The 23,118-nt window shown below is 39.0% G+C and overlaps 1 protein-coding gene across 1 annotated transcript in view; it reads right to left on the bottom strand.

The window, feature by feature from the left end:
- Window positions 1-1,882: 1,882 nt before the first annotated feature.
- LOC139712911 (uncharacterized) overlaps window positions 1,883-23,118 on the bottom strand; it is a 32,304-nt gene continuing 11,068 nt past the window's right edge. The window contains exons 5-16 of the mRNA XM_071624692.1: window positions 15,720-15,935; window positions 14,757-14,856; window positions 12,824-13,919; window positions 11,915-12,034; window positions 10,146-10,277; window positions 9,297-9,376; window positions 8,247-8,332; window positions 7,236-7,333; window positions 5,607-5,698; window positions 4,089-4,160; window positions 2,805-2,875; window positions 1,883-2,166 (exon numbers count right to left, since the gene is read on the bottom strand). Coding sequence (XP_071480793.1) covers window positions 1,883-2,166; window positions 2,805-2,875; window positions 4,089-4,160; window positions 5,607-5,698; window positions 7,236-7,333; window positions 8,247-8,332; window positions 9,297-9,376; window positions 10,146-10,277; window positions 11,915-12,034; window positions 12,824-13,919; window positions 14,757-14,856; window positions 15,720-15,935 — 2,447 coding nt within the window. The remainder of the gene's footprint in view (window positions 2,167-2,804; window positions 2,876-4,088; window positions 4,161-5,606; window positions 5,699-7,235; window positions 7,334-8,246; window positions 8,333-9,296; window positions 9,377-10,145; window positions 10,278-11,914; window positions 12,035-12,823; window positions 13,920-14,756; window positions 14,857-15,719; window positions 15,936-23,118) is intronic.

The raw sequence follows: 23,118 nt of genomic DNA, 5'->3' as shown, positions 1-23,118 counted from the left end.
TTGAATCAAGTTTGCACAAATATTATACACAATTACTTCATCTGGAATAGTTCATTAAAACTAAAGAATCAGAACCATGACATTATTACAATATTCAATTTGAACAATATACCAGAGACACTCGTCTTCCTAGGTCTGCAACACTTTGCTCTAATGGTGTTGCAGTTTTCATGTGACAAAAAGATTATTATTTAATTTAACATCTCTTCTGTAGTCACTTTAAGTTCACTCAGTTCCTCTCCTTTTAAGCACTTCAGGATCTTATGTTGTATAAAATATTTCTGTATACATGTGCAAGTTACATTACTGTTTTGATTCAGCCTAGGCCTTAAGCTTTCAGCTGATGGCAGGTTAACACTGAAAATCATTAAGAATCATGTCTGAACGAGGTGTCACTACAAGAAGATATGCAGAATGCTCACTCAAATACAACCATCACATCCAGCCACTACAATTCTCTGGTTGGCGTCGCATTTTTTGTTAATCTTTCTTTTTTACTATTCATTGTAAACATTTTATAAGGCAGGAAAAAACTGCCCTATCATAGAGCCTGTTATTGTTCATGTATAGTTGTTTGTTTCAGCTGAAGAATTTTCACTAGTCTCTTGTTGAAGATAATGAATATTCATAACTGACTCTTAAAATTGGCAACAATTTTTGAAGATGAAGGCTCCCATTTCTCTCTAAAATTGGCAACACCCTTCGTAGGCATCTCTTTGTGATTTCGTGCTGATTGAATAAAGTGAACCGGTTGTACCTGAATTTCTTTCTAATGACATGCAGTGAGAATCAAGAGTTGCCAATTTGATGATGAAAATATGATAATTTCTGCAGTAAAATTTCTAAGCAAGGGTTAAGGATACCTATGTCAACAAGCTTTGTACATTCTTGTAGTAAGTGCTATATATTACTATTGCACTCTCGGAACATCAGACATGCAAAGTTGAGTTTACAACCTTCAACTTCATGACTTCATTTCATGAACTTTTGGTTCATGAAACTAAATGTGTATTGTAATCGTCTGGAAGACATTAAGAAGAAAGTCCTTAAATGGAAGGTAAACAAAAAACATCAACATAAAATGCATTTGGACGGAAAAAAATACAGCAATGAGAATTTAACGCAAACAAATTCTGTTGATTTTGTGATGGCTTGTACAACAAACAGCTTAATACCAACAAAAATGGTTAATGTCTTAAAACACCACAATGTAAATTAAAACTCAGTTGAAATAATTTCAGCTATGACTGCCAACTTTCAAAGATGATGTTCCAATGCTGGCTAAACATAATTGTACTATCGCATCATCCTGGTACATTGTAATCACACACAAAAATTTCATAGTAAAGTACATGTACAAAGCAGTTGAGTTTGCATTTAAGCTTAGAATTCTTTGTGTCAAATATTACTCTAAAAAGAAGAAGAAAAAAAAAGGAAGCTGCAAGCAGGACAAATGACACAAGTTTATCCACATAATTACTAATTTCACAAAGTGTAAAAAGATAATGTGATAAATGTTGAAGCATAATGAATTATTTCACAGCTCTGTGGGTAAAGAGTTTAAATTTCATGGACGCTTTACTTCAAAGTACGGTGATACTTAACAATCACTCAACAATCATCGCTTTAGACATTAGTGCAACTGCAAATGACAGCATCACGAATTTTAGACCCACCTCTCCAAATCTACGTGAGCAGAAACTCAGAAAGATTTGGATGAAAATTCAAAGTAATACCACATTCTGCATTGAAGTGCATTGCGTTTTCTATGTCACGGAAAAGTGAAATTGGATATCTCTAACTTACACTGGACATTGACAAGGATTCAAATCAGGAATCTTTCCCCAAAGTTCATAATGATTGGGGTGACCTTTAACCTTTTTCACTGCACATCATCATCAGCTTGAGGCGGGAAGAGCAAGGAGGCTGCAGACAACACTGAAGTTTCTGACGGTCTCTTCTCTTTCTCTCTCTGCACAATGGACGTCGATGACAGGGGGCGCGAGGACGTCGTGCTCAAAGACGACGGCGACTTCGTCTTTTTCTTGGTGATCTTCTTCCGCTTCTTCTTGCGGCCGCCGGCAGTCACTCGGGAGGCTTCCAGTAGCCGCTGGGCCTCCTTGACCGCCCTCTCCTCCTGTACTGCCAGCTGGTGGTCAGCTCTCCCTGGATTGGGTGGGGACATTAAGGCAGAAGCAAGTTTAGAGGTATATATTTTTCTATGCCTTGATACACCAATATGACCTTGATGTCAATAGAAGGCTGAATTTTCTCATTTTTCTCATTTCTTTACAAACAGAGAAAGATTTCAAATCGCTCTGAATATCATTCTACCTCATGGTTAACAAACAGGACAGATATTTTTCTTTCAATTGTCTTATTTGTCTTTTGACCCCACTAAGGCTAGGCTTTTTTGACAATGCCATATCCACAGGGAGGCCTATTCCTCCCCCCCCCCTCATCTTGGCCATCAGAGGCGCGATCACAAATTTTAAATCTCTTCAATTAATCATGCAAATTACGACCAAGATCTTATTCTAGTCTGTTATCAAACACTAACTATGTTAATCAAAAACATTGGGAGTCTATTTTTGGGATTGTACATCTGTTTCAACACATTCAAGAATTGTACATCATGAAAACTTCCAAAAGTCATTTCAATTCATATGTACTCCAGTGTTTTCTGCTTTTTAATGTCTTTCTTTGTTTGTCACTCATTGGAAATTGTCACTGACCACTTTTCTACCATAATCAGCACAGAATTTAACAAATCAAATCGACATCACATGGGAGAGACTACTTACGCAGTGCACTCTCTGCTATCCTGTACTTCTCATACACCTGTCCAAGCCACGCTGAAGGTTGACTCAATAACCTGATGACAAAGATGGAAGAGGTATACAAAAATTTATGTTACCATGACAAATCTTGGCAAAATTCTTGAAATTGTGTTTCTAGTTCACAAGACCTGACAGCTATTATCTCCTGGCTCTCAGCTAAACTCTTAACTGTAAGAAGGCTTTCAGACAAAATTGTAATAGCATAAAACATTTTCATGAAAGTTTTTGTGACTACAAAACAAACATAGAATGATTAATGTTATCATTTCCTCTTCTAGCAATGTGTAATTATTGGTTTGGAAAAGAGTCTCCTTTATTACAAACTCAGACATAGCTTAAATTCAAGTATTTTTCAAGTCTATGACAAAGCTGATGAGCTCTTACAAATCTCAAAAGTCACAACCTTCTCTGATACACATTTTTTAATAAAAAAACCATGAACAGTAAATTGGCAAAGCACAAACTGAGAAAGAAACACAGAGTGAGACAGATATCATCTTTATGCAAACCCATATCAGTTATCTAAACCTATTCCAGAATTGTTTTAACAGATACATGGCAGTTCTCATTTGTCACCAAAGTTTGGTAATTAATGTCATTCTTGTTTTCAGGGAGACGCTCTGAACAGAAATGGGTTCATGACAGTTGGAATTGATTGCTCAAGTGGTGGATGTAGTGAAACATTGGGCGATGGTGTATGGCTTGAAGGATCTCAATTACATTATGGTATTCCCAGCAATGAACAGGGATTGCAATATACAGTGGAACACGTTCAACACTTTCACTCCTCAAGGCCAAACACAACGAAGGCTTCAAATGAAACTATCATTAACATTCTTGTGTTGCGATAACAATCTCAGGCAAAATTTTGCAGAACTGGGTAGGGTATGTACAAAGGGTTAGCATCTTTGGAAAGTTGACGCCTTTATTTCTCAAATTTTTAATATGCAACTACAGTAAGCATGAAACTTTGAGCTGTGGAAATTTTTGCGTACTATGTGCTCTATTGAACAAGTTTAAAAACAACAACCTGCAAGTATATTTTGGAGACATTAAGTTATGTTCAGAAATATAGTGAAGTTTACTGACATTTATTTGACCCCTGCAAAGAGTGCATCACTCAAAAACTTTTTTTTCTTTCAGTCATGGATCACAAAGCACATATCACACAGGTGGCTTATTTGGATTTAGAAATGCTACAAACGTCATGTAAAGTTTATTTTTAGACATTCAACGTTCCTTACTCACCCTAGAGATGTGTTGCTTGGCAACTGTTCCACACATTCTTGAACATTTTTCTCCCCTGGAGCGACCAGGCCCCTATTAGTAAAAAAACAACACGGAAGGTAACAAGGATTGTCATCAAAATACATTGTAGCGCCATTATTCATTGTTCAGTCATTGCTCAACAGAAAGAGGAAAGTCTAAAAAGGAGATAATTTGAGAACATAACGGACTGCGGATGCACAAATTAATGTAACAAGAAATCTAGATATTTTGAATAAATGCATACGAAATTTCAAAGAAACAACTGAGACTTTTGTTGACTACACTGTATGAAAGGCAGATGTTTTCACTTTTATTGTCCTCGCCGAACGAGTTCGAGCAGGGGACTATGAAACGGGCTCCGTACGTGTGTGTGTCCGTGTGTCCGTCCGTGTGTCCGTGTGTGCGTCCGTGTGTGATCAAAATATTCAATTTGCTACTTCTCTGTCATTTATGAGCCAATTTTGATTCTGTTTGCTTTATATGATAGCACTACAAGGGAGCTTTGAAACTTCTACACAGAATTTCAGTCGTGACCTTTGACCTTGACCTTTGACCTATATTGTACATTTTGCTACAAAATGCTACTCCTTCGCCATTTCTAACCCGATTTCGATTCCGTTTGCTTTATGTGATGGCACTAGGTGAGGGCTTCAAAACTTCTACACAGAATTTTGACCTTTGCCTTCTTTGACCTTTGACCTTGATTTTTGACCTATATTGTACATTTTGCTACAAAATGCTACTCCTTCGCCATTTCTAACCCGATTTCGATTCCGTTTGCTTTATGTGATGGCACTACGTGAGGGCTTCAAAACTTCTACACAGAATTTTGACCTTTGCCTTCTTTGACCTTTGACCTTGATTTTTGACCTGTATTGTACATTGGCTATAAAATGCTACTCCTTCGCCATTTCTAACCCGATTTCGATTCCGTTTGCTTTATGTGATGGCACTAGGTGAGGGCTTCAAAACTTTTACACAGAATTTTGACCTTTGACATCTTTGACCTTTGACCTTGATTTTTTACCTATCTCGCACATTTTGCTACAAAACGCTACTTCCGGCGGGGACATATATTACGCACCGCGTAATTTCTACTTTTCCTTGTTAGCTCTTGATTCAACATCATAAATGTTTATTACACAATAGTTTATAATGAAAAAAAAACCTATAAGAAATGATATAATAACAGTAATATAAAATAAAAGTACAGGTCAATACAATCTCTTCATGGAGTATGACAAATCTACATCCTGATGTTTCACAAAACAACATCACGTGTCCAAAAAAGCTGACCAAAGTCTGTCCCTCGTTTCTCCAATCTACTGCTGCCATTTCATCATTTCAGAAATCCAGACGTTTTTTTGTTTTTCATTCTTTTTTTAATTCATGCCTTTTTTTTTTCAAACTGCAAAGGAACAAAGGAATATAAAGAGACATGTGGCTGCTACTGCACCCTACTTTGAGGAACCGCAGCAGAAAGGTGTCTTTTTATACCTCTTGAGAGTCTTGAAGGAGATGTGCACCCCATTCTTGAGCAGGTGTCGATGAAGATTGAAGATTTCTTCTTCCCTCACACTCTTGGGATACTGCAATGAGAAGATAACAAATCACCACGGTGAGACCAGGATGGACAGGAGGAGAAAGAAAGTATGCCAAAGAACAGGAGGACAAATAAAAGTAAGAAAATAGAAACAGAAGAAGAAGAAGATGATGATGAGGAGGAGGAGGAAGAGTGAAAATTTTAAGGAAAAACTAGAAAAGCACTCGGAGAGCACAAACCTCACAAAACCCCATTTCCACCCATACACACATGCTGAAAATTGCCCATTTTCACAACATAGAAACCTTTTGTCTTCCAGCTGCGCGGCGCCTTGCCCGAGCAGAGCACGCACATACAGTAAGTGCGCATATGCAAACCTCAAAAAATGTGCAGCCTGAACTCGAAAGTACATTGACCCTACCTGCCAAAATATCGAAAATCCTTCATAAAATCAATCAAACAAACAAACAAACAAATGCCAACAAAAACATAACCTCCTTGGCCGAGGTAATGAATGATGGAAGCAAAATGGGAGATGAAAAGGCATGTGGGCATCTCCTTGCTTTCACAAAGAATGAGGTTAAAGGAAACCAAAACCCAAAGAGAAATTTGGATTGAGTGAAAGCAGCAACATTAGTAGACCACATCTGTGAATGTTTGAGGAAAATCAGACAATCATTGCAAAAGTTAAGAATTTTTAAAGTTTTGGTGTTGGAACCGCTGGATGAGGAGACTACTAGAGGTTATGATGTCATGTGTGGACAACAATATAAAGAAAATATAAAGGAAATTCCACAAAAAAATATTTTTCATGAAAATTACACATTCTATAAACTTGATACTGACATATGTTAAGGCTAGCAATTATTCCCCCTGCTTTCTGAAAACGGTTAGTCAAGTGCTCTTTCGTTATGCTAGAAAAGTGAATTCTTGTGGAATTCCCTGTATGTTTTCTTTACATTGTTGTCCACTCATGACATCATAACTTCTAGTAGTCTCCTCATCCAGCAGTTCCAACACCAAAACTTTAAAAATTCATAACTTTTGCATCGATTATCCAATTTTCCTCAAACTTTTACTGATGTGTTCTACTAATGTTGCTGCTTTCACTCAATCCACATTTCTCTTTGGGTTTTGGTTTCTTTTAACTACCATAATTTCTCAGTAAGATGCGAGGCAAGAAGTATTCTCAAAAGTTTCTGCATATGCAAAGCATGCTGCTGGAAAAGTTCATACATGTAAGTCTGGTTCAGGGTCTTTGGCCCTGAACCAGACTTGGGAAATGGTAACTAGGAAGGCCTGGGACAGGCAGAGGTGGAGAACCTTCGCTGCTGTCCTACATGCCGACCAGCATAAATGAGCAGTAAGTAAGTAAACATGATGATTAACTTGTGTCAACTCAACTGCAGACAAGACAAAATTTGCAAAGATGCAAAATGAAACATTGTCATCAGAAGCTAGAAGATTCGCCAAAGACAAGGAAAGGGAAAAGAGATGAAACAAGACAAAGCAGTAGGAAGAAAAGATGGAAGACTGAGGAGGAGGAGGGGAGAAAGAGAGAGGAGAAGTGAAATGAGACATACCTCATCTATACTGTCTGAATCAGCATCTGACTCCTCATCTTGCTGCCTCTTTGACTGGTAAACCCTCACGGCTCCGGGGTCAGAGTGCACCTGTTTGACTAACAGGTTAGTTTCAAGACAGGATAACAGTCTGGTTATTAACTATACTTTTAATATTCAATCACAGGAAGGAAAGAGTCAGTATCTGTCAATGTGAGGAAGTGAACTATATAGAACATTTAGAAACGAAGCATGTTGCTTGAGTATTTGAAGTTGCGAGCAGCACTTGTGATGTTGCTTGCAAAACGTAATAAGGGGATATACTAAATGTAGATTTTGGAATAAGATGTAATAAGGAGAGTTCAAAACAGTAATGAATTCTTTAGCGTGAAACCAGAACCTTTGTGGTAGACATAATAATGACTTGAAACAAAATATTTCTAATAACTAGAATAATGTAGCATTCAATCATTGCTAAAGAAATGATATGTACATAGAAAAACATGCACTGCCATTCAAGGATACTTTGCATGAACTGATGTCATTTCCCTACAAGCCTCCCATAGAATCTTCTGAAAAGTTGCAGTTTTGCCATCAAATTCTAGATAAAATCTTGTAGCCTTCACATTAAATTTGTAACCTTCTTGGACACAAACTAGCAATGCTTCATGAGGAATAAAGTCAATTATTTAATGTGTTTGAGCTGTGACGCTTTCACTTGCGGACTGCCGTTTTATGTCATCCTCAAGTGACACAATATTATGCCTTTTACAAGGGGGAACAGCAGGATAACACACAAACATGTCCTCCTGGGATTAACACTGTGCCATTTTCATCGCAAGGCAGACACACAGTACTAACTGAACCCCTATACTGTTCTGTTTTATTACGTGGTTATATCCATTGTCTATATTTTGAATGAAGTAATACAAGAGTGGGGAAATTTTACTGTGATCACATCTGACAAGCTGAGGAAAATACCTTCATTTCTCCTTGTCTAAAGACGGTATCAACAGAAATTTGGACACTCACTTTGCTTGTCAAACATCTTGTTTTTGGTGAGTGAGCCGTCCTTCAGAGCTCTCACAGCTGCCCTCGTTCTCTGCCTCTCAGCTTTGCTGCAGAGAAATTAAGCATGATGCCAAAAAGTTTATCTTAAGTAAATGTAAGCTTGCACAAAAAGTAGGCATATAAGATTTTAGCTGAAGTCAAATTCTGAAAGTGGAGATTTTACCTTCAAAATGATGTTGGTAGCTCATCAAAATTGGCTGTTCCTAACCTACTAAATAAATAATGGTAAAGTGCTTGGTATATTCAAGTGCACTGACTCACCCTTTATTGTGCATGGAACAAAAAGGGGATCATACACTCCATGGTAACCACTGCAATAGGATTACCAGATTAACCCGCTGGAGACTAGTCCCTAGTACTCTAAGACTGGGGTAAATGGGAAATGCGTGTTATAGGAAAATCAGTCCGTCTTAAAAGGATGAAAATATCAAAGTATCAAAGCATCAGACTTTTTTTACAGCTTCTGTACATGGCTTTTACAAGCTCATGGTTGCAAAAAGGAGGTAATGCACGTGAGAAAGAATAAATTTTTTAAAAACAAGATTAAAACCCTGTATACACATATGTTTCAAACTTCGAAATAGGGAGACGTTTAATCAAAACTAACATTAAAAAAAAAACTAAACTAAACAAATAATTAGTAAAGTTAAACATAAACACATATTTGGAGTCCTTTTGGAAAATAAATCTGTGCAGATGTTTGTGGGTTTTATGATGCACAGTCATCCCCTCCACATCACAGTGATAATGATTTAATGTACATTGTAACACACAACCAGCAATTCACAAAGAGTTTATCTGAACACGAGTGTCTCAAGGTTAATACCCATGGACGGATATTTTTAAGTCTGTTTCATTCAAATTTTGACTTGAAAAAGACATACATATGTCACTAAAGGATCTAGATTCAAGGAAAACTTCATGCCGGTAAATGATGGTTACATAAAATCCTGACACATGCAGAGAAGACCGTCAAGACATATTGGATGAGGCAACGTGCATCAAACTCACCTCTTTCTTATTGTTGGGGTCAATGCCCTGTTGGAGTTGCTATGGGTGCGGCCTGAAGGGGAGGAGTTTCTCCTGGGAGGCTTCTGGGAGGTCAAAGGTCAACAGTGAAATGCACAAGTTGGATTTGAAAAAATATACCCAGTATAAGATAAATCATCCCTATGCAAGTCATTGAACAGAGCAACTGTAAGTTGAATATCATTTAGTGATGTTAATGACTTCCTACATTTCACTCACAGATTCCTTGCCCTTTGCTTGCCAGATGCAAGTTAGCAAACAGATAGAGCAGAGTCTAATATCATTTCACTGTATTTATGACTTCTTACATTACACTTCACTGCAAGAAATTTAACCTTTCGACTCCCACATGGGCTTATTTTTCACACATTTACTAAATGGCACACATGATTCAAATAAGCAATGGGCTAGATAATCTTGTTAAATATGATATATAGATTATCCTTTTTATAGCAGGGTAAAAACAGTTACTAATTCAAATCACTTCATGTTCTTGTAAAACACAAAATGTACTTTGACAACTTTGTCATAACAAAGACTTGGACATCCCTCAATTTCATGCAGTAAAACCTCATAATGTATCAATCATCGCTGTTAGAGGTGAGAACAATTTTTCAGTGTGGAAAGAGAGTGTAATGTATATATCCATATGCTATGATATGGTTATGATAACCTTAATATTCATATAAATCATCTGTCATTTACTTACACACAAAAATGGTAAATATTTATCCTGCTGTGTAATAATTTACCTTTTCGTGACAATCAACGAATAAAAAAGAAGACATCTTGCTTGAAGGCTTTAATTAATATTTATGGTGTTCCACATACCTTAGCTGGCGATGATGAGTTGACAAACGATGAGTGAGGGCGCTGTTTGGATGGTGTTGGACTCTTCTTGCCGTGCCTGTGAACTGTGACCTGCTGCTTAGACCTCAGCACAGCTGACTTGGGTCGAGCTCTCTGCAGGGTACATCATAGCATTTTCACAGTCAAACCTGCTCTAGCAAACCACATGTCCGTAATGACAACCTGAACAAGAACATTTCATATTTCCCTTTGGTGGTCCATTGAGGATAAGTTTGACTGTACCAGGATTTTTCTAATAGGTATGTGTCGCATCTCCCTCAACACCCACAATAAAGCACTAACCAGACATGAAAAAAACAAGAGACCTGGGGGTCACACGCTCACCTGAGTATCGCAATTTCACCTTCCATGCATTCTTGCACACTCTTACCTGAGAACATTGGAAACTTAGGTCTGCATATGGATCCCCCTCCTCAACTCCAGGGTGGGGGGGGGGGGGGGGGGGGGGGCAAGCAGCCCTGGATCTGCAATGAACAAACTTGGAACTAAAGTCATCAATGTACAAACTCATGGTATTAACTATGCTTTATCATTTCTGGTTCTAGAGTAGAAGATTTTAAATATTCCTTAATGTGGGGGGGGGGGGGGGGGGGGAGGTAGGCCCCCTAGGGGCCCCCCAAGAGGGACATGGTGCCCATTTGAAGGAATTGAGATTCTATCACCCTAGGGATGCTACCTGCTAAGTTTGGTCAAAATTCATCATGAGGTTTTCAAGAAGATGAACAGGTACAATTCAGGCCTCATTACAACTGTAGTGTAGGACTTCTCTCCATCCCCTCTCCTGGGTCCCAAGGGGGGGGGGGGGGGGGGGTACCCCTGATTCCGCCAATCCCATGAACAAACTTGAAACTACAGTCATCAATGTACTAACTCATAGTATTAACTAAGCTCTATCACTTCTGGTTCTAGAGAAGAAGATTTTTAAAGATTCCTTAATTTTAGGGTGTTTGGGCCCCCTGGGGCCCCCTAGGTGGGCCATGGTGCCCATTTGAACAAATTGAGATCCTATCCCCCTAGGGATGCTACCTGCCAAGTTTGGTGAAAATCGGTCATGGGGTTCTCAAGAAGAAGATGAAAATGTAAAAAGTTTACGCACGACGCATGACGGACGCCGGACGAAGAGCAATCGCAATAGCTCAGGTGAGCTAAAAAAAGAAGAAGTAATAATGATGATAACTGGTGCAGCAAAATGTGCTGGTTTCAAACAAAAGTTGGTTTATACTTGTACCTTTAAAGGATTTATGTGGAAGATCACAATCAACCACAGCACAGCATTCAGTTAGATGTCATTATATTCATTGCAGTACAAACACAATCAAGTAAATCATTATTTTCCACTTAGACTGAAAGATCTATTTTACACAAATGATATAACTTTGAAAAAACTCGCTTTTCTAAGTGCTATCAAAACATAAGGAAGTTTGTGCCGGTACTTCATGCATGAATCCTAAACAATAACAACTACAGTCATTGCATATGGAACTCACTAAAGAAAAGCAGAAAGGGCAAGCTCCTATTGGAAATTTAAAAACAAAAAAGAAAGTAATAATTTTAAAATTCCTCTGCTTTCATTCAGAGCTAATGACATTTTTTACTCAGGATGAAAAACTATGCGACTTCTCACGTAGATGTAACTGTGAAAATGCATCAAATCCCAAAGAACTGTTGCTCAAAGTGTATTGCGTTGTTGAGGGCATGATATAAGCCTATCAAATTGCATCTGGACCTACTTGAAGTGCCAGGGCCTGGGCTTGACTGCTGGTCTCTGGTCCTTCATTGGTCTCAGCACTGTCTGCATCCTCATACATCCCCATGCGAGAGGTGGGCCTATCCTGAAGTTGCTCCACCAGCTAAATAACATATGTTAGAAACATAACATACGTCAGAAACATACATCATCAGAAAAGATAAAAGAGGCTATAAACCATGACATCAAAATCATGGTCTACATAAACACTGGCCAGTGATTGGTCGCAATGCAATCACACGACTCATGAAGCAAGGATCAAAATCAGTCGTGATTTACTTGACCGGCTGCTAACAAGAATAGAACGAAATGATGTGTATTCATACAGACCATATAGTCTATAAATATTGCCCTGTTTATCATTGTTACAGAAAACTTTACAGTCCCTTGGAAGCTACATTATCCCTTGAGGCAATATCTTATAATCTTTTGGGAAAAACATAACTCCCATCCTGATGTCAAGTGTTCCGTTACATAAATCTCTAAAAAGGCAATATCTGTATACTATGAAAGTGTGAGCAAATGTTATATGGATAGAAAACAGACTGTAGACCACTTGAAGAAAGAGAAGATCTGAAGTTTCCAACAGTTAGTCACACAGTTTTCCATTTCAAACTACATTTTGGATGCCTTTGACAGAGTATTCCCCACTGATATTATACTTCTGTTTCAAATATGATATTCAGAATAACAAACAAAATCATGGCATATTTCAGGAATAAATAAAAGCCAAACTACATAACAAAGTCCTAGTTTTAAGGGCTCTGTTCACAATAGTTGATTACTAGTGTAGAATGCAAAAAATATATTAATTTGATGCCATCTCATACTAGTAATGTAATCTTATTTCTGCTACATCGAAAAAACACAACGGAAAATTTACTCTACTCACCGACTTTTTCTCCATGGTTGGTCGGTTGACCTGACTTCTCCCGTCCTCCCACCCCTTCTTGGGTCCTTTGAGGGACCCCGGCCGGACAGGCTTGGACTGGCTGGGCGTGGCCCCCACCTGGAGGTAGGACACGCCCTTTGTCTCCATGGTGGGTCCGTTCTCCCTGTACTCGATCACTTTGGTGGTGAGGGTGCGGGCAGCCGCAGCCGCCGCCGCCGCCGCCTGCCGCTGCTGGTACATGCTCTTCTTCTTGGCGTTGATGGCCTTCTCGTAGAAGTTCTTCCTTGAGGAGGCCGAGGAAGAGACCTGGACGGTCCTCGTGATGTCCTGAGGAGCTCCTCGAGGCGCCCTCTTTTCCACCTCCTTGGTGTCAGACCTCGCCTCATTCTTCTCGTTTTGCGGCAGCGCTAATCGCGACATCATGGTCTCGATGTCCTGTCTCCTCCCCGGTTTCATTTGACCGTGTCTATCATTGGTTTCGTTCGAGCTGTTATTGTTGAGCGTATCCATCATTTTATCTGTACCGACCTGGGAATCACTGCTCACAAATTCTTCATCATCATCTTCATCATCATCACCATCGTCCTCCGAGGAAGGAAAGTGTCTCCTTCTACCAGCAGAGAGGGGGCGAGAGGAATGAGTAAGTGACAATGAATGAGCTGTCCTTGAGTCTGTGGTATTTGTTTTGTTGAACTTTGAACTTTTCAAAGCACTTTGTGGCCTGTGTCTTTCTCTGCCAGCAGAGGGCGGTCTAGGTCTCAGAGTGGTGACGGAACCTCGCGGAGTAATATCAAAGGTTACATTCTTCTCCTCCACAAATTGCACAGAGAGTTTGCCTTTGGACCTGTTCCTATTTGCAGTCTTGTCGGTCCCTGCCGAGTCTTCGCTATCATCCACCCTATTTCTGACAGTGGTAGTGGCCCCACTCCGAGGGGTGACAGACACACTAGCTATGCCACTGTGGGAGGGACCATTACTTGCAGGGGTGCCACTTTGAAATTGAGATTGGTAAGGGGCCAGCTGGGCAAAACTCTCGCTTGATATACTTTGAACTTCAATATCCGGTGACAGTTGTGGTGATGGCCCATTAGAAGACCTGGACATATTTTTTGAAAATGTGAAAATAAACACACATTTTTAGAATCAAATTTTTGATGGTAAACTCTCATGATGAATGAGTAGCTCATACATTGCCACCAGCCAAATAATTCTTTCATTTCTTTGGTCTAAAAAAAACACACACAAAAAAAAACAAGCTGAAAACAAAACTCTAAGCTGCGACACAAACTTTTAGATAATAAGAAAATAAGTAAACATACCCAATGTACATCATGACATTTACATGTACTAATGCACACAGAATCGAAAACGCACACACACATATACACACTCCAACATACATGTACATGTACATCTATGAATAGGTATTCAAACACAGGGGGCATTTCATGAAGCATTTTGTCCCATGAAATGCCCCACGTCCCCTCTGAATATCTATTTAGCCTCTGATGCAAGGGCAGATGGCTGGGTGTTTTCCACAGAGGCTACAGAATATACCTCTACCGCTATAAACTTGCACCAATCTATAGTGAACCTTTGCATGATTTATGGTCTTTATACCAATAAAAGAATTAACGCTCTGTGTACTTTCGGTGTAGTCTGGCACAGAAAACCCTGTAAGGGTGTTGTCCATTATACAGAAAGGGTTTAGAAAGTCCAGTTTCACCCTATATCCTTCACAAATTTGAATGTGTTTTAACCCATTGAGGACGAGTCCTGAGAATACTCGGGCAGGTGTCTATGGGAAATGCGTGTTGTAGCAAAATCAGTCCATCCTCAATCGATTAGAATAGACACCCAAGCAGACATAACATCATCTCATCCCTTTCTTTATCTTGGCTACTTTGGTTTGATAGTTCTGTTCTTTTCTTACCCCTCTTCATCAGTGGAATAGTCTTCTTCCACATCCGCTCCAGGTAAGGTCATAGACAACTTGATTGGTTCTGGGGTAGGTCTGCGCAGCAATTGAGGGGCTGCAGGCTGGAGGGAGAAAGTGGAACACATGAATAGAAATAGCAAATGCAAAAACAATTTTTTTTTTTTGTCACCCATGGTTAAACTTGTTTGTTTGTTTGTTTGTTTGTTCATTTTCCATCTGATAAAATGGCCGGATAGCCCATATTCAGCTATGCTATAAAGCTAGTCTTCCATGGGGTCCTCCAGTTGGATGTGAGGGGGGACCACTTCACCGGGTGAAACACCCTGCACTTTGTGATGAATGAATGAAGCGGGATCTTTTATGCGCATGAGTTGTGATTGTCTCACACACAGGACCTACATTTTTATGTCCTATCCGAGGGACAGAGTGTTTTGCCTCTTGCTAGACATGCTAGAGGGGACGGTATGATTACACACAACATTGTTCAGTCCAGACTCAGGTTTGAACCCCGGTTGCTTGGGTCGAAGGCACACGCGATACCGACTGAGCCAACTCACTTGCCTTACTAAACCTGGGTGAGAGTGTTAGAGGTCATGCTCTAGTCAATGTTTGGGGCAAGCATAGTTGTGAGATCTAGGATGCTCTTCTTCCAACCAAGCGACTTTTTTATTTCCTCCAAAGAAATTTTGGATCGCTATCCAAATACCAGTAATTTTTCTGTGTAAATGGACCTACTGAAATGTACTACCAGACGGGACTGTGACACTTCAACTATACTGTAAATATGACACTTGACGGGGTTAAATAATGCTCATTCCCTCTATTCATGAATGAACAAAATAGACAACACACAGTGTGTACAATCTACACTGCTCTCTTTATATAGAGGGTGTATTTACTGAGGAAAATCTAAATACTGACTTGATTCCTATGGATGCCCTCTTCACATGAAGGCACACACCTGTTTTGGGATTCTGGCTTCCACCCGATCTACAACTTCCTCTGGCCTCTCATCACCGCCAGCGACATCATCACCATCGTCATCATCCTCATCACCGCTGCCTTCAGCTTCCAGTCCTCCGTTGATGAGCTTCTCCAGGTCCGGGGAGGCACAGGGCGGGGGCGGAGGGGGTGTGATGTTGCGCTCATCGGCGTAGGCAGCAGACAGTTTGGCTGGAGTGGGGTAGTGAATATCAAGCAATCATGAAAGACTCACAAAAGGCTTGTGATTTATTCACCTAGAGTGCAGTAAAACATGATATATTCGCGGCATGAATTTTTTGCGAATTGGAACTGACGTTCAATGCATATAGTGTGAACATGAACTTTTGTGTGCATTTTAATTTCACGAATCTTGGCGCCCGCCAAATTTGCAAAATTAAAAAGCATGTGAACATTCCTCGTTTTACAGTAACAACTCTAGTAGAGTAGCAACTCTAGTGCAACCACTGTTCTTCTAGAGGGCCCTGCCTCTAGGTCCAGAGGGACATTGTGGATAAAATCATCTTGTCTATCAAATGACACAGACACCGCAAGTTGTGATTTGGAATCACTTGCTTTAAAATCCAGGGTCTAAATAATCCTGAAATAAAGGGCTTCATTTCATAGAAAGTTGCCATGACAGCAACTCTTGGTGCAATGGCAAGTGTTCATGATGGTAATGACAAGAATCCTACTTCCTTGATTGGCTGTTGCTACAAGAAGTGGCTCATTCTGGCAAAAGTGCTATTCTATTGAATATCTTCAATATGTTAAATGGGGCCCAGAACACAAGTAATGTACAGATACAATGACTGGCATGGATGGTAACATAGAGACGTACTGACTGTTAACAGGGTTTGGAATGGTAATGATGTCAGTTTTACCAATGTATAGTAGGTCACAAGATAAGTTGAGGGAATCATGACTGTAGTATCATGCAGTTCGGCTTACCATACTCACCCCATGCATATTGCTAATATGTTAATGATACACGGTGCATGGTTTTACTATTAAATGTATGTACTCAATGCAATTAATACCTATTCACACATAAAAGCTGTTCAGCATTGATGTTACATGATACAGATTCCCAAGAAAAATGCTGTGTTCATGCAAAGGTGTAGGTTCACATAGTCATTTATTTTTAAGCGATATCACAATAACCATCTGGAAAGAGTGTACATTTGAAACCCTTATCATCTGTTATCAGTTTGGTTGAATGGTAGTACTTTGCATCCGGTGCAATTATGGAAGCAACAATATTTCTGGCAATCCCATTGGTAAGATGCTTGATATCTTGTCTTGATGTAGACAGAGGTCTTCAGGTAGAGTTTGAGCATCTTTGAAAGGAAACTATAGAGGGAGCCCTCACAGACCCTAAAACACCTCCAGATAAAGAAGAGAATCAGATGTCTGGGTCATCTGCACTCACTGCTCACTGCCACAGTGTCAGGTTGTCATGAACATAGATTAGAATTCTTCTTCTTTCTTTACCTGTGATTGGCAACAGTACATATTGGGAAAGACAATAAACTTCATGGGAGTAGTGCCGGTGAAATATCAAACAAGGACAGTTATCAGAGTTATCAGGTGGATTTATTGATACTGGCAAAGAAACGAGTGAGACACTGGTTGAAGGGAGAAGTCGAGAACACAAGATCTCGCATCTTGCCTGCTCAGACTCCACAATGTAGTGAAGGCATGGAATTATTTTGCCTTTCTATTGCCATTTAAAAACGTCTATAGATGTCAAACTGTATCCACAGTCTCATGGGTAAATATTTTTAACAAAATGACCTATAATTCTATTCAGTGAAATTGCCACACAAACAACATTTTGTATAGCAGCCATATCTAAACTGCATGGCAAATTCATATGCCATGATCATACCAGTAAAATTATTTCCTGTGCTTGTAATGACTTAAAATTTCATCCTTCCATACAGATTGTGTAAATTTCCCATTAGTCTCATCTTCCAAAATCATATTGAAAGTGAAGAACTGACTACATAACAAGGAATTGTAGACCTTAATAATCTTGATGTTTAGAAGAAAAAAAAAGTCTTAGAGCAATTCTGCAGAACAGATAAAATATGAATGACATAGATACATTATTTGCTAGTACTATAATAATAACCCTCTCAACCAACTACCAATGAACTTGCCATTGACATTGTACTCAAACAACTTGCAGATGGTAATGAGAGAGTTAACATCCCATACAGGTACACCATGAAAGAGCCATAACATAATCCTGTTCTTGAGGCACACCTTATAGCTGGACATGCAAATACCACAGGTAGGCGATATGATGTCACATCAAATCAACAGTGTGTGTGAGCAAAAAAAAAGAAAAAATTACAAGAAAAAAAAAATGGCATTGGTCAAATACCCTTCATACACTTGTACAGACCCTGGTGATCCTACAAAAAAAAGTCTTCACACAGTTCCACTCCTCTGGCAAACAGACCACAAATATTAAAGGCACCAAACCAACGAATGTAAATCAAGCGCACCTCAAGATAGATGTGTTACACACTCTGTACATGGAACATTGCCTTCAGAGTCTTCAATGTGATGAATTCCAGCAGTACAATATTCCTGCATAGATGTGCTATCCATCAACTGCGCTGACTTCTCATCTTTCTCGCAATCATTCTGCGCTTTTTGTGACAACCCACTGAAACAGGAAGAGCTCGCATGGCAACGAGGTGCGCCCTCTATGGCCGGGGTTCAATCTGCGGACGGTGTCAATCACACCCTCCCTGCAACATTGAACTTGATCAATAATGGATGAGAACCAAAAAAAAAACAAAAACTGTGGTATAATCTTCCTAGCTTGTAGCCAGTATGCTGTATGACCATTCATCATCCATCCAAAAACACCTGCTCCTCTGTGAAAACTAATGCTGCTCTATCTCATCCATCCTTCAGCAAAAATCAATACAAATGCACCCCCCCCCCATCCATTAAAGCATGTAGGTCATTATACTCGACAACTGCTTGCATAAAAACTACAACAACAACACTGCAAGTCAACTTTACAGTTTGATCCCACATATGACTTCCAACAGAGCTCAGGGACATACATGTACACAGAAGAATGTAGCATCACGTGATAGTCAGAAGGAGGTAACAGCCATGTAAAACCCCAGTGAATTAGCATCTGTTTGCTTCTATGATTGACAGTATAGCTCATTAAGAGCTGGGAATATGACTTGGTCATTTGTAATTCTCTCAATTGGCATATAGAATGGTTGACTGTGCAAAGTGTATACCATGTGTGAGAAAAAAAAAATGGTAGATTTTGAAGCCAATATGGAACTGCTTCAGGCGGGAACAGCACGTAAGTATGTGGATATACACATAATTAAAAGAGAACTCACTGCAACATATTTTACCATGAAAGTCTCTTGGCTGAAACACTTCTATTGATCATCATGTATGATTGCTCACATTATTGGAAAGTTGGTTCCTATGCCTCTGGTTGTTGTATCATTTGTGTGTCTGTTGCTGTGGATATCAATTAGTATGATTGACTGTACATGCAGGTCTAGTGTGATGCCCAAACTTGCAGGTTTCATGTGGGGTGATTTGCATAGTAGGTCGATACCAACCATTGCTTATTGGTAAATGGGAACACTGCATAAACAGGAAAAAAAAAAAGCTTGTTTCCCTGCTCAATCCCAATATAGCACGTCATAGGACAGGTTATAATGAAAACATCTCGGCCTTGTTTCACTAACATGGGAATTATATCGAGCAAAACAATGAGCCCAAAGTTCGGACAAATTCAGATCAGATCTAGTTGGGAGGATACACAGACTTTCCATGTATTCTCGGATTTTGCAAGGCTGGCACGAGATATTGTTCACAAATGGCTTAGTGAAACAGTCCCTTTCTTCTTGGGAGTAACTGATCCCAAAATTGCCTGTAGATCAGTTGAATTGAACTTAGAATTGATTTTAGCACTTGGTTGCACGCACATAATACTGAGCCATTCAGTGTTTGCATGATGATAGTCTCAAGTTTGATAGGAGGTCGAAGTGGAAAAATCTCCCACTCAAGAGACACTTGGGGTTGGAGTCAATCTATTGCACAATCTATTGCTCAATTTATTGCTCAAACTATTGCTCATCTTACACCTTTAAAGATTATGTACACATTAGTTGCCCCGAGGGTTTGTGGATGAGGTAAAGTAATCATAATTATCAATGCACATTGGCGTACGAACACTGCTCAAGACCCGAATGAGTACTGTTATCGGATGACCCTTGGTCTTCTGATCAAGATAAAGATCCTGGTTCAACATCCTGCTCACACACAGGTGGCAGTGTTTGGTAAGTTGATATAATGTGACATGAGATCCCTAAAGATCTTGCATCAAGCTGCTAGGCAGACAAAACCATCAAAGGACAGAGCACTTTCAAACATTAAATACCCCGTATTCGTTTTACACCGCATAGCTGTGACATGAGAGAACATTCTAATTCAGATATTCATAGTATTAAAGCATAAAATGTCACAATATCACAGCAGTGTATAAGTATAAGATATCACAAGAAGTATTAGATATCACAGGGCATATAAGATATCACAACATTTGACACACCAGAAACTAAAATAACTGGGTATGGGGGGGGGGGGGGGTGGGGTACCATTGCCTAGCTCCAATTGGCCTGCAGCAGCCCTTCCCCTTGCTTTGCCTGAATAAAAAGGCAATCAATTTGATGGATCGCACACAAATGTACTCAATTAGTTGCAAGCGATCAGGGTCCCATACGCTGGCTGTATTAAAAGCCATGAGCAAATGAATGAGGTGATCTCATGAACCCACGTGCAACAAGCGGAATCACACTTTCATGGTTCACTCGTGCATTTCTGGTAGTTAATGCATATTTACTGAGCAGCAGGCATGGGCAAAGTGCATGGATATGCGGTATCATACATCTATTTTTCCATTTTCTATAACGACAAAAATATTCTCACTTCACAACAGAAATGCATTTTTATAGCTTACAGCTGATATTTCTTTTCCCAACATGTACAGCAATAGCAATTACTACTTGGAAAACGTACGATCTAAATTGTAGTTTCAAGGTAGATTTAGCACTCAGTGTAATTTGTGTATGATCAAATAGAGCTTGTATTGTGCACCGGCACAGCATTGTTGACTCAATTGTTTCAGGGGTCGCACTTAACTTTTTTTTTACTAGCCAGGCGGACTACTTAGAATCAATTTTGACACTGAAGCAATATTTTGGCTAGCCAGACGGACTAGTAACTTCAGAATTTATGATTTTTAGCTAGTCCGACGTGATTTTGGGTGGCCAATGGACAGCAGACCATCCCCAATTTTGAACCCTGGTTATGAAAATTAAATAGCACCGCTACCGTTTTGAGTTCTTACAGTAATGCGAGATAGCAAGAATTAACAGCTCATCCCCCTTTACATAATCTTTTCATGTGTCCTTGCTACTTTTCTCAAAATCTTGTTTCGTTTCTTCAGATACATCTATACAAGTAGGTGTGGTACCATTTCTTTGTATAATGTCAATGGCCTGGGTGCTGTCTCAACGAGTATTATGGGGTCACCATGCGATATAACATATACACGTATGATGACAGTACATATAATGTTATACACATGATATTACTTTTTGTATACTTTACAAGATTATGCAGTCACTATGTGGCCAAAATGAGTACCAAAGCCTACACTATTCACTCTATTTTCTTATGATTTGTCACATTGGACATATACTGTAATATCCATTCGGGGAATACATATTTTTTCTCATTTGTAAATAAAAGTTGATAGTTTTATGAAAGCAGGCAAAATGTACATTGCACAAGCGATGGCTCTATTCGAGCACCCACATCCAAATTATTACAATCATTATGAAATTATGTTGGTAGATTATATAAGATGCTAATTGCTTCTTTGCTGCAACATCATTGCTCAAAAACTCTTTGACTATCTAATGAATATACTTGCATTTCATGATGAAAGCTGATGTTCATAATTATCACACTGTTAGGTTCTGTCATTAATTTCACCATTGGGTGGTCTTTCATATGACAAATCTAAATATTCATTATGCCATACCAGACAGTCTGTATTGTGGAATGACTTAAATTTGAGCAATGTTTTAATCTACAGTTTAATAACATATTTGAAGAGAAAAAAGAGAAACAGCACAAAAAGATACTTCTGAGTTCTTGATGTTCTGTGTAAAAGTAATGAATATTAACTCTTGTGAATGGTATGTTCTTATGACTCCATTTCATAGTTTCTGCTGGTTTCAATAATCTCATTTTACACCACTAGGTATGTACAGTTCTAAAAGCCACATAGGCTTTCTTATGTACATTCCATTATCCATGAATTTATTGTCAGCTCATTACGAATAGGTGATATGCTAACGGCGTATCACCTATTGTGTTTGCTCAAAATTCCCATTTCTTTCTGACGAATTTGTGAACAAAATATCTCAATAATGACTTCACCATTTCACATGAAATTTTCAGTCATCACTATGATATCTGCACTCATGACAATATCTCAGCACAGCAACATTATCATGACGATAACTTATCTGTGATGTCATCTAGGTGCCATTTTATGATTTTCAATGATTCATCATAACTTCATAACTTCATTTCTTTACCATTTTCGGTAGACATAAAGTTCAAGTCGAGTCTGATCATCCTTTCCTATGCTTATTACCCAGGTCACCATGACATGCGCGCATGTGCGCGTCAAAAATATAAAATGCTCAAAACGAACTCCCGACCGTTTTTTTTGAAGTTTCAGACAATTTTAAGCGTTTTTAAAAATTCTGCGCGTCCACGTCTGTCCGCACATTTTCGTGTAAGCAACATGAAAATGCACTTTTTTCGACTGATTTGGATTCCTGATACATGAAGTAACAATATCCATTGATTTCCGATCGATTTTGACCAATAACAAAGGAATGCACTGGCGTCAAAGTTAAAATTCCCCGCGCGTCTATGTGTAGATATAGTGAAAAACATGTCTTTGTTTATTTCGTCATAGCTCTGTAAAATGTCCGGTAACCCTATGATTTTTTTATTGCATATTACAAAAGCATATGAATTGTAAATAACATTTCGAGTATGAATATTTCCATGAATACTCTATGACATCATCATATCGTCATCTGAAATAAAAAAAAGTGGAATTGAATTTTTTGAGGTACTGTTTCTGACATTCATTTGCTGGTATCTCTGTTGTTTTAGCTCAATATTATCCCAAAGTCGGATATGTTGTACCATACTCTGAACATTTCTCTTTCAAGTCCATGTCATTGTTTTGCAATTTGATAACGTCACCATAATGGAAATTGTGATA

This window comes from Diadema antillarum, unplaced genomic scaffold (genome assembly GCF_040938485.1).
Source record: "Diadema antillarum isolate AM-2024a unplaced genomic scaffold, OU_Dant_1.0 scf00000042, whole genome shotgun sequence".
NCBI lineage: Eukaryota > Metazoa > Echinodermata > Echinoidea > Diadematoida > Diadematidae > Diadema > Diadema antillarum.
The sequence above is the reverse complement of the archived record's forward strand: the minus strand, read 5'-3'. Positions and strand labels throughout refer to the sequence as shown.